Raw genomic sequence first — 17,185 nt, 5'->3', positions numbered from 1 at the left:
CAACCAAAAAATTCAAGTAATTAATACTACTCTAATAATAAATCTGTCTGCTAATCAGTCCAAAACTCAGATCACTTCTCTGGCAGCTGAACTACTTTCATTTGTTGAAGGGTCAAACTGCTGAAGCATGCATTTAGTGTTTTCATCTTAGGCAATCTTATGTTTTGTCCTCAAACTTGTGCAGCTCTTAGTTTTAGTTTTCTTAAATCTTTAATTGGTTGAGAAGAAACAAAATGCTGGTGACCACTAGTCAGTGCTAAGGCTCATTCATTTTTTCTACTCTTTACTACTTTATTTTAAGTATCTATCCTAATACTGTCCAGATGATGGCAGTATTGATTCACTAATCAGCTACTTTAAAAGTGGTTTTAATCCATTCTCAAACAAGCTAAATATAAGACAAAAGGTTCAGTGGTCTGTACCACAGTGCTGTCATTAGTTTTACATGGATTTTTAGAAAATTCTAATAATCTATTCTTTCCAAAATAGGTTTGGTTTGCCTGTTGCAACAAAAGGTAAGAAAAAAATCTCAGTGGTGTTTGATCCAACATTGTTCCCAATATTATAGATGAGTTTGAAAGGATCTAAATTGAGCAAGAAAACAAAACATAACAAGGTCATCTTATCCCATATATCTGTATATTCCACCAGTCTGTATGATCAGTTGCTGTAAGGGTGCACGTTAAATTTGCTGTACTTGTACACCTGAAGCAACTTCTCTTTTCTGTGTGTCTCCTTTCCTGTCTGGCTTTAACAAAAAAACCTGCTCTCAGGCTGTTTATTGTACTTCACTTCCCTTCCCTTCACCAACTGCCACCATTCCTAAAGCCAGTTCCTTTGATCGTGAGTCAGGTTATTGTTACAAATGTTGAGGATAAAACAGTAAACCTGCAAGAGGTATTTTGTTCTGATCTTTTGAAACTGTTACTCTTGAATTTCTCTCTCCCCCTTTTAACAATGACCATATCTGCCCTATTGCTTGTATGTCTTGAATTCTTTGCCTTGGCTATATCACAGTGGGCAGTGGTTAACACAGACTGAATGTTATTATTTGCAGTGAATCTAAATTGGAAGGTGCTTGCAAATTTCCTAATGGCTGTGGTTGAATTAATACTGTTACCATTACACTTGATCTGTCTTCAGAGTCAATTTAGGGGTGAGGGTGACTAATAATCTTGGACTGCTTGGTTTAAGAATCTTATTTTCATTTTGGTTCCGTGAAGGCCAATCAATTTTGACTCTTGCAGTCTTGGCCCAGGCATAAATGAAAAAGTTGGTTTGAAGAAGTGCAGTGAGAGTAATTGTTCTTGACAGGGGCAGTATGTGACTGGATGGAGCTACTAGATGTTCCAGCAAAATTTAAAGTCAATTGAAATCAATGTTGGAGGGAAGCTGTCCACTGGTTGGAGTCCTATCCAGCACCAAGGACGATGGGTGGTGGACAGGCATTCCTGATTGAAGGGTTTATGCCCAAAATGTTGATTCTCCTGCTCCTCAGATGCTGTCTGACCTGCTGTGCTTTTCCAGCGCCACACTTTTCAACTCTGATATATTCTGCAGCATCTGCAGTCCTCATTTTCTCTCTGTCCCTGACACCACCACCACCACCACCACTGTCCCTGGATACATCCTGTCCCACCAGCAGGCAGACCCAACAGCGGTGGTGGCACAGTGGTATACAGTCGGGAGGGAGCTGCCCTGGCGGTCTTCAACATTGACTCTGGGCCCCATGAAGTCTCATGGTTTCATGTTAAACATGGGCAAGGAAACCTCCTAGTGATTACCACATACAGTTCTCCCTTGGCTGTTTAATCAGTCCTCCTTAGTGTTGAACAACACTTGGCGGAAGCACTGATGCTGGCAAAGACGCACAACGTACTCTGGAGGATCTCAATGCCTACTACCAAGAGTGGCTTAGCACCAGCACTACTGATCAAGGTCCTAAAGTGGTAGCCATAATATGGAGGTGTGGTGTTGGACTGGGATGGACAAGGTCAGAAGTCTCACACCAGTTTATAGTCCAACACGTTTATTTGAAATCACAAGCTTTCTGAGCACTGCTGCTTTGTGACTTTGCTTGATGAAGAAGCAGCACTCCAAAAGCTTCTGATTTCAAATAAATCTGTTGGACAATAGCTTGGTGTTGTGTGACTTCTGATGAAGTCATAGAGTCATAGAGATGAGCAGCATGAAAGTAGACCCTTCGGTCCAATCCGTCCATGCCGACCAGATATCCCAACCCAATCTCGTCCCACCTGCCAGCACCCGGCCCATATCTCTCCCAATCCTTCCTATTCTTATACCCATCCAGATGTCTTTTAAATGTTGCAATTGTACTAGTCTCCATCACTTCTTCTGGCAGCTCATTCCATACACATACCACCCTCTGCGTGAAAAAGTTGTCCCTTAGGTCTCTTTTATATCTTTCCCCTCTTACCCTAAATCTATGCTCTCTAGTTCTGAGTTTAGAGGGATTAGTGCTGGCAAATGGGACTAGATTAGGTTAGGTATGGACAGGTTGGACTGTGCTGTACACTTCTATGACTCTAAAACTGGAGTCAATGGGATTCAGGGGAAAATGCCCCTGGTTGGAGTCATACCTAGCACGTAAGAATATGGTTGTGGTTATTGGAGGTCAGTCATCTCAGCTGTAGGACATCTCTGCAGGAATTTCTTGGGTTTGTGTCTTCATAGAACGTAGAAAAGTACAGCACAGTACTGGCCCTTCAGTCCACGACATTGTGCAGAGGATTAATCCTAATCTAAAATAAAATAACCTAAACTATGCTTCCCTCAATTCACTGCTGTCCATGCACATGTCCAGCAGTTGCTTAAATGTCCCTAGTGACTCTGCTTCCACCACTACCACTGGCAACGCATTCCATGCGCTCACAACTTTCTGCATAAAGGATGTACTTCTGACATCTCCTCTATACCTCCCTCCTAACACCTTAAAACTATGACCCCTCGTGGCAGTCAATCTTGCCCTGGGGAAAGGTCTCTGGCTATCGACTCTATCCATGCCTCTCATTACCTTGTACACCTCGATCAGGTCACCTCTCTTCCTCCTCTCCAGAGAGAAAAGTCAGAGCTCCGTCAACTTCTAGTAAGGCAAGCCCTCCAGTCCAGGCAGCATCCTGGTAAACCTCCTTTGCATCCTCTCCAAAGCCTCCACATCTTTCCTATAATAGGGCGACCAGAACTGGGACGCAATATTCCAAGTGTGGTCTCACCAGGGTTTTGTAGAGTTGCAGCAAAACATCGTGGCTCTTAAACTCAATCCCCCTGTTAATGAAAGCCAGAACACCATATGCTTTCTTAACAACCCTATCCACTTGGGTGGCAACTTTGAGGGATCTATCCACTTGAACACCAAGATCCCTCTGTTCCTCCACACTGCCAAGAATCCTGTCTTTAATCTTATGTTCAGCATTCAAGTTCGACTTTGCAAAATGCATCACTTCGCATTTATCCAGGTTGAATTCCATCTGCCGTTTCTCAGCTCTGCATATTGTCAATGTCGCGCTGCAGCCTGCAATAGCCCTCGATACAATCAATGGCACCTCCAACCTTTGTGTCATTAGAAAACTGACCCCTCAACCACCTCATCCAAGTCATTTATAAAAACTAAAAGAGCAGAGGCCCAAGAACAGAGCCCTGTGGGTCGCCACTCACCACTGACCTCCAGGCAGAATACTTTCCATCTACAACCACTCTCTGCCTTCTGTCACCCAACCAATTCTGAATCCAGACAGCCAAATCTCCCTGTATCCCATACTTCCTGACTTTATGAATGAGCCTACCGTGGGAACTTTATTGAATGCCTTGCTGAAGTCCATCGACCTTCGTCAAACTGTCTTGTCACCTCTTCAAAGAACTCAGTAAGATTTGTGAGGCATAACCTGTCCCTCACAAAGCCATGCTGACTGTTATTAATCACGCTATGCTTTTCCAAATAGTCATAAATCCTATCCCTCAGAATTCTTTCCAAAACCTTGCTGATCACAGACATAAGACTGACTGACTGGTCTGTAATTGCCAGGGATTTCCCTATTCCCCTTCTTGAAAAGAGGAACAACATTCTCCTCCCTCCAGTCCTCTGGTACGACTCCCGTGGAGAGTGAGGAGGTAAAGATCTTCGCCAGCAGGTTAGCAACCTCCTTTCTTGCTTCCCGGAGCAGCCTCAGATAAATCTGGTCTGGCTCTGGGGACTTATCAATCTTAATGTTTGCCAAAATTTCCTGCACATTAACTTCCTCCATCTCGATCTGTTCAAATCTGTTTCCCAGCTCCTCAGAGTTCTCATTCGCAACAAGGTCCTTTTCCTTCGTGAAAACCGAAGCAAAAAACTCATTTAGGGCTTCCCCTTTCTGCTCAGACTCCACACACAAGTTCCCTACCCTATCTCTGATCGGCCCTACCTTCTCCTTGATCATTCTCTTATTCCTCATGTATGAGTAAAATGCCTTTGCTACTCCCTAATCCTTCCTGCCAAACCTTTTCTCGTGCCCCCGCCTGGCTCTCCTCAGTGCATTTTTGAGCTCCTTCCTAGCAAGCCTGTAATCTTCTAAAGCTGTGCTGGACCCTTGCTTTCTCCACCTTATGTAAGCTGCCTTCTTCCTTTTGACAAGAAGCTCCTCTGTTCAAGTCATCCAAGGCTCCTCAATCTTATACTTTCTTGTTTGTCTCGGAGGGACAAATTTATGCATCACTCGCAACAACTGTTCCTTAAACAGTCTCCACATGTCTGTTGTGCCCTTTCTGTGGAACAATTGCTCCCAATCTGTACTTCCCAACTCCTGTCTGATAGCATCATAATTTCCTTTTCCCCGATTAAATATTTTCACTTGGTAACTGCTCCTTTCCCTCTCCGAGGCTATGGTAAATGTGACGCAGTTGTGGTCACTGTCACCAAAGTGTTCTCCCACCACGAGATCTGACACCTGTCCTGGCTCATTTCCAAGTACCAAATCCAAAATGGCCTCTCCCCTCATCAGCCTGTCTACATACTGAGTAAGAAAACACTCCTGAACACCTGAAAAAAATGGCTCCATCCAAACTATCTGCAATAAGGAGGTTCCAGTCAATATTGGGAAAGTTGAAGTCACCCATAACAACCCTGCTACATCTGCACTTTTCCAAAATCTGCCAGCCTATGAATTCTTCGATCTCCCTACTTCAGCCCAACCAACTTCAGCTGCTTCATCAATGACCTTTCCTCCATCATAAAAGGTCAGAAGTGAGAATGTTCGTACCAGCACCACCCATGCTTACTTGGCAATATATCATCATTCCTTCAGTGTCACTGCGTCAAATCCTGGAATTCTCTCCCTAAGGGCACATCTACAACACATGGACTGCAGTGATTCAAAAAGGCAGCTCGCCACAACCTTCTCAAGAGTCACCTAGGAATGGGAAATAAATGCTGGCCAGCTGGTGATGCCCATGTCCCACAAGTGAATGCACAGTCTTTTTTTTTTAAATGGTCAGTCCCAAGGCTGTACATGTCGGTTAAAGAAACAAAAAAAATGCAGTCATATTTCCAGTATTTGTCTTTGGCCTTATTGTATTTCTAAACAGGTCACCAGATTGATAGTGAATTTCATTCTTTTCAATGCAGGTACTCCAGGAACTATCAAAACTACGGTATGTTTTATTTTCATTTTTAAAAAAAATGCCATCTGAATCCTCTGTCTTCTGTCTGAGTGTCAAATCATAATTTGAATGGCCAGTGGCAGAGTTTCTTTTTTCCAAGCCTGGATGTGTGTACATGGAATGTAATGCAATATTGAGTGAAGTCATCAGTTTGAAAATGACTTGACGATGTAGCAGAATTTCAGAATATGTTGTGCATTGATTAAAACAGCTTCCAAGTGGAATATCTTCCTGTATATTGACTAAAACTTGATTCAATCAAATGCTAACTCAATTAAGTTGTGAATTTTAATATATGAATGAAGGTATTTGTTTGAAGATGATTTTTTTAAAAAGCTTCATGTACATGGTATTTATTCTGGTTTTTTAAATCAAGCAGGTGATCTGTTTTCGAATTTTGTCCTGGTTTTCAAATACTTTCATGGCCTCGGCCTTCCCTATCTCTAACCTGTTACAATGTCAGATTTTCCATGAAAAGCCTTGATGTTTTACTCCTTTTAACAAGAGCATATGAGTGACATTATCTCCAGAATACTGTGCTTCTGGCCTCTTGCACACACCCAAATTTAATCATCCTGCTTTGAATTTGATTATCTGAAGATTCTATATGCAAAGTGCAAGTTTTTTTTTCATTTGTCAGAATTTAAAACCTTGCTATGCTTTTGAAGGTGGGAGAAGATGTCTGTCTTCATAGAAGACCAAAATTCACACCAGAAACAGGATAGTTTTGAAACTTGCTCTTTAAATTTCTCTGCTGCATTGTAAAATGCTTCTTTTAAACCTATCTCTTTGGTTCAGGAAGCCAAAATTTTGTACAGTATTGCTTAATGTGAATTTTTTTTGATAACTTGCTTGCAAAACACCTTGGAATGTTAAACATAGTGTATGAAAGAAATTTTCTTTTACTGTATCAATAGACACTGAATTAGTTTTGTTCCAGTGAATTACATTTACTTCACTATTCTGAAGGCTTACTCTAACTTTCAGATCAGTGCTGAAAAATTGAGGGAGCGAGCTGAAAGATTTGGTATGAATGTCTCATCACTCTCAAAAAAGGTAGGTGAAGAATCTAGTCAAACTATAAGTATTTTTTGACAGAACTTAATACCTTGTTATGCTTTTGGCGGTGGGGGAAGATACAAAATTCCACACCCGAGGCAGGATAGTTGAGGTGCTAATAAGAGTGAGTGACTTAAGATAATAAATATCAGGTAAGAGAAAGTATTGGAGAAACTTATGGGGTGAAAACCTGACAATTCCCAGCACCTGTTGGCTTGCATTCTAGGTTGGATTTGTCTAATGGGCAGTCTGTGGGCCAAACTGCAGCCCACCCAGGGATCCTGTCTGACCTGCAACCAACGTAGTTGTATTTGGAGCATCGTGCAAGGAGATACTCTTGGATGGAGGACTTTTCTCTCCAGCATTTGCTGATAGTCTCACTAATGTGCCTATCATTAGCAAACACGGGAGAGGAACTGCCTCTGATTAGAACACCTGACACTTGTATGAGTGAGTTTCCTCACTCACTGTGAGGCCAGGAGTGACGTTGGCCATGGGGGGGCTTGCAAGAGAGAGAATGCATTTTTGGGTGGGTCTGGGAACATCCCCTCGGAGTATTGGTGTACAGGTCCGCAGATCACTGAAGGTAGCGGCGCAGGGTGAAAAGATAGATTTTTTAAAAAGACTTATAACATGCTTGCCTTCATTGGAAAGTATGATGTGGAGGAGCTGGTGGTGGACAAAGTTAAAAATCACACAACACCAGATTATAATCCAACAGGCTTATTTGGAAGCACACAGCACAACTACCTGATGAAGGAGCAGCGCTCTGAAAACCAGTGGTTCCAAATAAACCTGTTGGGCTATAACCTGGTGTTGTGATTTTTAACTCCATTGGAAGGAGCATTGAGTATAAGGATAGACAAGTTATGCTGCAGCTTTACAGAACTTTTAGTTTGGCCACACTTGGAATATTGCATGCAGTTCTGTACAGAAAAGGTTTACCAGGATGTTGTCTGGTATGGAGGATTTTAGCGATGAAGAAAGGTTTGATTTCACTGCCGTGCAGGAGGTTTAGGGGTGACTGATTAGAATGGCATGGATAGAGTAGAATGTATGAGGCTTTCTTCCCAGGGCAGAAGAGTCAATTACTAGGAGACACAGGTTCAAGGTGTGAGGGGAGGGAAGTTTAACAGAGATGCGTGAGGCATGTTTTTCACACAAAGGATGGTGAGTGTCTGGAATGCGCTGCCAGTAAAGGTGGTGGAAGCAGACCCAATAGCAACATTCACCTGGACAAATACACTAATAGGAAGGGGACAGAAGGATACAGATCCTGTAAATGAAGACAGTTCTAGAATGGACAGGCAAAATGTGATGGCGCAGGCTTGGAGGGTTGAAGAGCCTGTTCCTGTGCTGTACTGTTCTTTGTAAGTCAGTGGCAGCACTGGAGAATAAGACTTCAAGTAGGTTTGGGGATGAAACTCCGAGTGGCGCTGCCCTTGGTAGGACTGCGGTCACTATGGTCTAGTAGGCCTCCTGAACCTGTACAGCAAGGGTCAATGCGTGCCTGCATACATGAGTGTGAACACTGAGAGTAAGTGTGCTCTCTTGCTCTTGTGCCTGCATCCTTACAATTCCTTGATCACCTTTAGTGAGCTCTGTCCTGGCTTGTGTCATGCTTCTTATCTGTAATTTTTTGGAATTTGAAATTCAAGATAGTGATTGTGGTTGTTGGTTATTTCTGTGAAAGATTTTTCTCAAAGAAAAAAATCTGTGTCAGGCAATTAGTCCAGAACCTAATCCAGGGAGCAGAGAACCTGGAGTGTGAATGGAAAATTGTTTATACAAATAGTGCTATACAACAGTACAGTAAACATTTGAATGGCATTGCTGAAAAGGTGTTGCTGGAAAAGCGCAGCAGGTCAGGCAGCATCCAAGGAGCAGGAGAATCGACGTTTCTGGCATGAACCCTTCTTCAGGAATCCTGAAGAAGGGCTCATGCCAGAAAAGTCGATTCTCCTGCTCCTTGGATGCTGCCTGACCTGCTGCGCTTTTCCAGCAACACCTTTTCAGCTCTGATCTCCAACATCTGCAGTCCTCACTTTCTCCTCCATTGAATGGCATTGGCTTGTTTTCAGTCATAACAATCAAGGGTTGATTTTGGTTTAGAAAACCAGCAATTGCAAGTTCTTAGAGCAATTTGGCGGAGACCTGACAGGGGTCATAAGCAGCAAGAGTCTCAGACAGGAATTTTTTTCATTGCAACTAAGGGAATTGTAGAAAAATTCAGTTGTTGCAGCTTCCAGACCTACAGTATTTGTTTAGAAATCTGCAGGTTAGCAAAAGCTGAGGAAGTCGAGCTCTGTTTTGAGAGTGTGTGTGTCATAAGACTCCACAGTTCAGAAAACTGGGGAGAATTAGTTAAATCAAACTTAGTATGATCTAGAAGAGTGATTTTGCGCGGCTGTAAATTCATGGTGTTAAGAAACAAATTGAAAATTTGGTTTGCTGTATGTTTTAAGATCTTGCTAATTGCGTTCAATATTCTGTGTAATTTATTTTCTGTTGCTAAGGAAACTTACTGCCTTATGTGAATGACCACCATATTAACTGAAACACACAATTTCTGTTAAGCCAGATTTCACTGACATCGGACTGTCCAGTAATGTCATCAGCTGGCATCATAAATGTTGGTGAAACTCCACTTATCCAGGCGAGTGGAGAGAATTCCATTGTACTCCTGACTTGTCTTCTAGATAGTAGACAAGCTTTGGGTAGTCAGAAGGAAGTTACTTGCTGAAGAATCCCAAACTTTGACCTGCACTTGTCGTCACAATGTGAGCAGAGCAGTTCAGTTGTTGGTCAAAGGTAACCCTTAGGGTGTTAATTGTAGGAGATTCAGGCCAGTGCTGAACATTGTTCAATCAGCAGCAAACATCCCCACTTTTAACCTTATAATGGAAGGGTTATTATTGAAGCAGCTGAAGATGGCTGGGCCTGGGGCACTGCCCTGTGGAGTTCTTGCAGCGACCTGCTGCAACTATACAATTATCTTCCCTTGCATGGCGAAGTATGACTCCAAACATTGGAGAGTTTTCCCTCTGAATTTTATTGATTTCAGTTTTGTCAGGGTTGTTTGATGGTACAGTTTTCTTGATGTCAAGGACAGTCACACTCACCTCACCTCTAGAGTTCAGTTCTTTAGTCCACATTTGTATACACTTTGTAATGAGGCCTGATGCTGAGTGCCCCTGGTGTCAGAGAGGGCAATATTCTTAAGTTAGTGCTGTTTGAATGACCAACTATGACATCTTCAGTCACTTTACTGACAGTTGAGGAGACTGGCTGGGTTGGATATGCCTTGTCTTTTGTGGACAATTTTCTACGCTGTTTGGTAAATGCCAGTGTTGTAGCTGTACCAGAACAGCTTGGCAAGGTGTGTGACTAGTACTAGGAAACATTACTTCAGTACTATTGTTGAAATGTTATCTGTGTCCCTATCCATCGCAGTATCCAGTGGGGTCAGCCATTTCTTGATATGTGGAATGAGTTGAGTTGGCTGAAAATTGGCATCTTGGGACTCAGGAGAGAGGTCAAGATGGATCATCCACTCAGCAATTCTGGCTGAAGTTGATTTGAAAAAACTGGAGTTCTCAATTAACCTCATTACACTGCTTTCTTCTAATATGCTTAATATTGTACTGGTTTCCATTGACCAGAGAGATGAAGAATACTTCACTTATAAGCGACAGTTTGCTAAAAGCAGCTGACAAATTTCAAACAATTAGTTGCTACTAGTTGAGGTGGCAGCTAATCAGGCCATTTTTGCAGAAAGTGGAGGTGATAGAATGGAAGGTCCGACTTGCAGGTTTAAAAGTTTGGTATATTCCTTGCTGGACTGGTTAATCACCTTAAGCCTCAAATGGCTTCTGATTAGTACAGAAAACATTATTGTAGTTGGTAATGGACTTGGCACACCACCACTTGCAGGAAATGCGCACATGGAGCGAATTATAATGACCGCCATTAGGTGGTAAATGTTTTGACTGTAACAAGGATAGAAAATTTAATTATCGAAGGGTGCTTGGGAAGTTTTTGTACACAGTTGGAAGTGGGCTCATTGCAGCATGCTGCGAAATAATGACCCTCTTGCGTAACACTGAAGCAACAATACAGCTCTGTATTAAATATCCAGTTTGCCATTTCTTCAAAAGTACATGAAGATTTTTTGCCAAAATCTCTTTGCATTTTTATGGCAAGTGTAAACTTCTGTTCCGTAGCACACTTTAGTAGGCTTCATCTGTCACCTGGGTTTTTGCTAAGTTTGAATCCACAAACAAATTGGCTTTGTGTTAAGAGTGCTGCCTGGGTAAGCCTTTTAAGGTGACAATGTGTTCTTTCTACCCCCTGTGAGTTCTTGAGGAGCTCTCGATCAAGCCACACTAGATGGTATAATGAACGTTGATGGCAGGGAGAATGCAGCTGACAGCTTCAGAAAACATTGTAGCACAGTGAAGTTGTCATTGTCGTTGGCCCCTTACTGTGAGAAGGGACTTGTGATTGTGTACACTATCTCTTTGTAGGTCTGCAACACTGCAGTGATCAGCTAGTCTCTCCTCCATTGCAGACTGGTAACAACACAATTTAAAAACATGAGAAGCTGGGGGATTACAATATCTGAATCTAAGCCAATGGGTAATAAAACATTGCCAGCAAAAATAGCCACAAGCCTGGACGTATGAACATGGAAGGTGCAACAATTGTGTAGTTTTCTAACTTTTTTTTCCTTAATGACTTTGAGAGAAGGTGAGTGCAAATGACCTTTGCTTACTGAGCCATTTAAAGAAAAAACACATTGCTTACCAATTGAACCAGGCCACATTTATCCTTATTGCCTCCCCTAGAGTTGTCGTCCTCTGTGGTGTGTATTGGTGCTGAACACAGTAGCAAAGTGCAGTTGTGTAATTGAGGAAGTAAACCCAGCTGGTAATACAATAATACTTGAATAGGCATCCTTTGTTTATCTGCATGTAACTGCAAGCTGATGTCCGAAGGAGCATTCTCCAAAGTGACCTTTTCAATATTTGAATGGGAAAAGCAAACAGAATTCAGTGGTGGAAAATCAAATGTTTTGATAGTATGGCTTTAAAAATATTATTTTCCACTAAATTCTATTTCCCTTGGTGATTGAATCTTGATGCTGCTCATAAGATGCGATAAAAATTACTTTGGAACTATTTTGTTTATTGTAGATGTCTGTATAGATGGTGATTCTATTAAAAAGCTATCCAAAATATTAGATGTTAGGTATTGAATGACTGTGTAATCATTGAACCAGCTGCATAGGAAATCTTTACAATGTGAAGTTGACTATAGCAGTTCATTGAACCTCCTGAATGTTTCCTGTTGATGTGGACTATATTTCTACCTCAGAGATGTTTTAGTTTCATTGCTTGTATTTTTACAAGGTGACATTTGCTACATACAGGCTGTTGCAAATGGGGAGTGGTTGTGGATGTACTTTTGAAACCTTGCTCTCCTACTCTACATGCCCTTATTCTTAGTTGTTTGATTTAATGGAAACATGGGGAAGTGAACAGAAGAGGGGCAGAAGTTGTGACAAAAAGTGGCTTCTCACCATTGCAATTTAATTCGCAGAACTCGTGCAATGAAATTACACAGGACCTTAGGTGTGTTCTATTAGACCTTTTTAATGTTGTTGCTGAAATTATTCCGATGCTGTTTTTGCTGCTCTGAATTAGTCTTTGAATGGTTGCATGTGAGTTAGTGCAAGTATGCTGTCCTTGAGTAACTTGCAATGAGGTATAGTTCTACACATAGCAGTGACCCTGTCTTTATTCCTGCCTATTTGATTGTCTGTGTTGGTTAGTTAGCTAGCAGAGAGTCATGTCCACTTGTTCCCTCCTTATCTGATCCTTGCAAATACACTCCAGCAAGGGTCACTGGGCAGCAATTAGGAGTGGGAATCTTTTTTTTGTCCTGTTCCACAACCCAGGGGTCTGAAACCAATGAAGTGTTGTAATCACAGCCCTGTTGCATAATAGTACTGTATTCCTACCTGATCCTTTGACTTTGCTTGTGTTAGGAAACTGCTTTTCAAACTCAATTAGTTAGACTTTTTGAAAAAAACTAATTTATGTCAATTTGAGCTGTGGTAGAGGATAGCTGGTAGCTGCTTAAAATTTGGAACTAGGGTTTACAGAAACTAAAGCACTGCAAATCTCTCCTGCTGTACTTTTTCTAACTTGCTTTATGCAAGTATTTAAACTTGGAAGGAATGATTTGATTCTGTATGTCTGAATAGCAAACGTTACTTGTTTGGTTGTTTTTACAGACTGGATTATTTATGTAATTATTTTGTCAAGCTACCAAGAGTGTGCATAACTTGGATATATATGGAATATTTAATGTAGTTAAATGTCTCTAACCACTTCACAAGTGTGTGTATTGAACAAAATTGTTACCAAACCACATAGAAGTATTATGATAGGTAATCAAATGTTTTGCTCAACTGATAAGTTCTCAGGTGGCTTTGGAAGGAAAAAAAAGCAGTAGAGAGGTTTGGTACAGAATCCCAGAGCTTGAGGGTATCTGCCAGTGGTGGAGCAATTGAAAATTGAATGGGCAAAAAGCCAAATTTGATGGAGTGCGGAGTTAGTTTGGGGCATACATATGGGAATTTGGTTTAGTTACAGTCCTTGGTTTTGAACAAGGAACCAATTGAAGTTAGTGAGCGTAGTGGTGAATGGTACTTGGGTCAGTTAGCATATGGGTAGCAGGAGGTTTGGGTGAGGACATGTTTTATGGCAGGTAAAAGACTGGCCAAAAAAACATGGAATAATCAAGTCGAGAGATATCAAAAGCATGGATAAGGTTTGCAAGTGAGCTAAAGCATGGGTGAAGACTGGCAGTGCTGCAGAGGTGGAAGTAGATAGACTTGGTGATGAAGTAGATTTGAGGTCAAAGCTCATTGAATCTGATTGGACAGCATGCTGGTACAGGCTCAGACAGTGATCAGGGAGGGGATGGAGTTGTTGGTAGGTATCAAAAATGATGGCTTTGGTCTTCCCAATATTTTGTTTGGAAAATTGTTGATTTATATGACAATGAGCATCAAAGAAGCAGTGACCAATCTATGTCAGTGGATAGATCAAGAGGGATGATATCAGTACATATTTTAAATGAAGCATGCAGCCCAATGTTGGAAAAAACACAAAGGAAAACTTGGAAGATGAAAGTGTCTGTGAAGAGAGAAACTGTTCATGTTTCAATTCACATACAACTGAATATTTTCTGAAGGCGCCATGTTCAACTTGAAACATGAATTGTTTTTCTTTCCACAGATGCTGTCAGACATGGTGTGTTCCTAGCACTTTCCTGATTTGATAAAGGAACAACTTTTTTGTCCTCCCATGTGCTCTGAAATGAAATTGAAATACTGCTTTAACCAAACTCTGTGGGGAAACTGGTTCTAATCCAATGAGTCAACCTCTTGTATACTGCTGCTTAGTTCAACACCAAATCAATTGTCAGCAATAAAAGCCTCTTATTTTTCTTCAAAGTGTTATACAACCAAGTCATGGCTGTTCTCTCGACTCGAAGTCTTTTATTAACAGGGCAGAACCTCACTGAATGCCAGCAAATTGCTTTAATTGATTTAGCATAGTGCATTGAATGTTTACCATTTGAAGCTACTTAATGTTTCACAACGCTCAGATAAGTGTCATTTGCGAAATGCCGAGAGCTGTGTGGTTGAATTTCCGGAAGTTCTTTTCCTTTCTTTGGTAATGGCACCAAAGCTGCACATGCCAATAAATGTTTAAGGAGTATTTAGAGATTTGAGGTCAAACAATGACTTGCATTCTAATACTACCTGTTTTCTTTTCCTGGCTATGCTGGGACAGAGTACTCTTTTTTTTTTTCTATAAATTGCCTGAATTCTTGGTACACTTTTGCTGTTTATTGTTGTTATGGTTTACTCAGTTTAGCCAAAAAATACCGATTGTGTTCTTTGTAACCCTTTTGTTACCCAGAGCTTTCAGTGGGTATTGTAATTTTGTGCAGTATGTTAACTGCTGGGACATAATGAGAAGTTGTTTTCTCAGTTCATTGTAATTTTTTAATGATGTTTGGCTGCTGTGCAATTGCAGCCGTCTGGAATCGTGCTCAAGTGTTCATTTCTTTATATACGTATTTGTGGCTTTGTCCCATATCATATTGTATTTACGAATTGAGATGGACATTTCTGTCTTGAATTAGTTCTGATATCTCTTTTATGATTTTAATGTGTGTTTATATTTACTTGTAGACTGAAGATGATGAAAAAATGAAAAAGAGAAAGGAGCGATTTGGAATTGTGACCAGTTCAGCGGGAGGCGGGGATGATGTTGAGGTAATCAAACTCAACATAATTAGCCAACACCATGGAAACACACCAGCTCTGATCTCTAGGTTTTTACATGACTGGTTTTAGTAATGTATAATATGCGTAAATGTTTTATTTTGTTGCTTTTAGCAATTGCAAATCTAATCATTTTAAATCTAAGGTTGATCAGACCTTGTGTCTGTCGGGTGGGGGTGGGGAGGAGTAATGAAAGGTCACAGGCTCCAGCAGTTGAATGGAGTGAAGATACAAATCTACCATCTCCTGTTCCCTGTGTACTCCAAACTAATGAATCAAAATTTGATGTAATTGCCTTGTGGTTGAGTGGTAATATGGATATATTCTCGAATATGCTATATAATAGTTCTACATAGTATATATGATCGATTCCATCATCAATAGAATTATGGTTCTCATGCTGGATGTGGATGATGAATCATTGTTCTGCGAACTCTCGTGATATAATCATTGCTGAATTCATTAAGATGACTAGGATCAATTTATCGTATAAGAAATGAATTGTAAATGAATAGACTTTCTGATATTGATACCTTCTTTTTTTAGGCAAAGAAGAGGAAAAGAGCAGAACGTTTTGGAATTGTCTGATAACACCATGCTTTTTTTTTTACCAAGAATATTTTAAATGTGTATCAAGTAGATTTTTTTTCTAGGATACTTTTTAAACTGAAATGTGCTTTATTTCCCTATTGTGTATCAGTTTGCAGTAATGGATGTTTGCAAGGTGTCAGAAATTAGATGACTTATTTAATTAAAACAGCTAGAATGTACAGTTGCATCAGGAATAAGATGCTGAGATAACAAGGAGCGCAAGTCACTGCTGCAGGCTGGAGATAATCTTAGTGGAACTTTATGCAGGTACTGTACAACCAAGTGAGACTTGATTAAATAATTAAAAAACATTGTGTCTTTGTTAAACGTTGCAAGCTGCGAAAGTCTTCATTTATAAACATGAGTGCATGTAACTCTTTGTGAAATTATTGCATCCTCCTGTTTTTCAAACACTTCAAGTGACAAAAACCCTGATGATGGGGCATTAGGCAAATTGCAGTAAACGCTGGTCATCAACAGACAATGGCAACAACTTGGCTCAGGCTATTCAAAAAAATACAAGTTATTCCGTATCCATTGCCAGCCTGCAATAACCTATTGAGCACAGGTGATAGTTCCTTTGGAAAGGATTTTTATTATTTTGTTTGTGTCAAGAGGGTGTTTTTGCTAATTTCTTCCAGTCCATTTTGGTCAAACTGAAACACAATCCTAGATATGAACATTCATCCTTCTGGTCACATAATAAATAATGCATATTGCAAGCCGCATAAATCATTCTCCCTCCACTCAAAATCATAAAATACTGGTAACTGAAGTCACTTATTATTGATTTCAAAAAAGAAATTGGATTTCATATTGTCCTAAGTCATTCCACACGAGATTTAAACCCTCCCCGTTTATCTTGTTGCATAGTACCATCTGTTGAATATAGTATACTACTCTCAGAATTCCTATAGAAATTGAGCGTCCGAGCTGGATTAACAGTTGAGCTGATTTGGGTCTTCTCCTTTTGTTTGAGACCAGATTTACATTGATTACAAAGGATGAGAGCAATCTGTATCGGAACATTTTCAGCTTCAAATTAGTGATAAAGTATCCCACTTTTTTTTTCTCCTCTTGTTGGAGAACAAAATTGGTAGATCATGGCTTATAGATCATCAGAGTCAGTTGAATTGTGATAATTGGGTGATGTCTGGTATGCCACATGCAAGCATGAATTATTCTGCTTTCTGTTTATTCTGTTCTTTTACACCATTTTTATCTTGAAGTTTCAAGTGACCCAGAGTGTTTGTGTAAGCTCTTCTTTCTTTTATTTAAAACTTGTGGCGATGTTCGCTCTCGCTGGCTTGATCGCACACACTCTCTCGCTTGATCACGCTCTCTGGCTTCCTCTGTCTTGTGCTTACTTGCCCGTTCCCTCGTCCATTCCCACCTGCTCTCTCTCCCTCTCTCTCTCTCTCTCTCTCTCTCGCTCTCGCGCTCGCTCTCGCGCTCGCTCTCGCTCGCTCGCGCTCTCGCTCTCGCGCTCTCGCTCTCGCGCTCTCGCTCTCGCGC

The 17,185-nt window shown here is 40.9% G+C and overlaps 1 protein-coding gene across 2 annotated transcripts in view; it reads left to right on the top strand.

Moving 5' to 3' along the window:
* The window catches only part of LOC122543217 (SAP domain containing ribonucleoprotein), a 33,977-nt gene extending 17,976 nt beyond the window's left edge, over positions 1-16,001 (top strand). Inside the window, exons 7-11 of one of the 2 annotated variants that reach the window (XM_043681692.1) lie at positions 490-515; positions 5,621-5,646; positions 6,643-6,711; positions 14,987-15,070; positions 15,626-16,001. In XM_043681692.1, the coding sequence (XP_043537627.1) occupies positions 490-515; positions 5,621-5,646; positions 6,643-6,711; positions 14,987-15,070; positions 15,626-15,667 (247 nt within the window). In that variant the 3' untranslated portion in view covers positions 15,668-16,001. Of the gene's footprint in view, positions 1-489; positions 516-5,620; positions 5,647-6,642; positions 6,712-14,984; positions 15,075-15,625 lie in introns of those variants that run through there. The other variant, XM_043681693.1, reaches the window with a different exon arrangement.
* Positions 16,002-17,185: the final 1,184 nt, after the last annotated feature.

This window comes from Chiloscyllium plagiosum, chromosome 42 (assembly GCF_004010195.1).
Source record: "Chiloscyllium plagiosum isolate BGI_BamShark_2017 chromosome 42, ASM401019v2, whole genome shotgun sequence".
Taxonomy (NCBI): domain Eukaryota; kingdom Metazoa; phylum Chordata; class Chondrichthyes; order Orectolobiformes; family Hemiscylliidae; genus Chiloscyllium; species Chiloscyllium plagiosum.
Note: the sequence above shows the minus strand (reverse complement) of the source record. Positions and strands in the feature narration are given on the sequence as shown.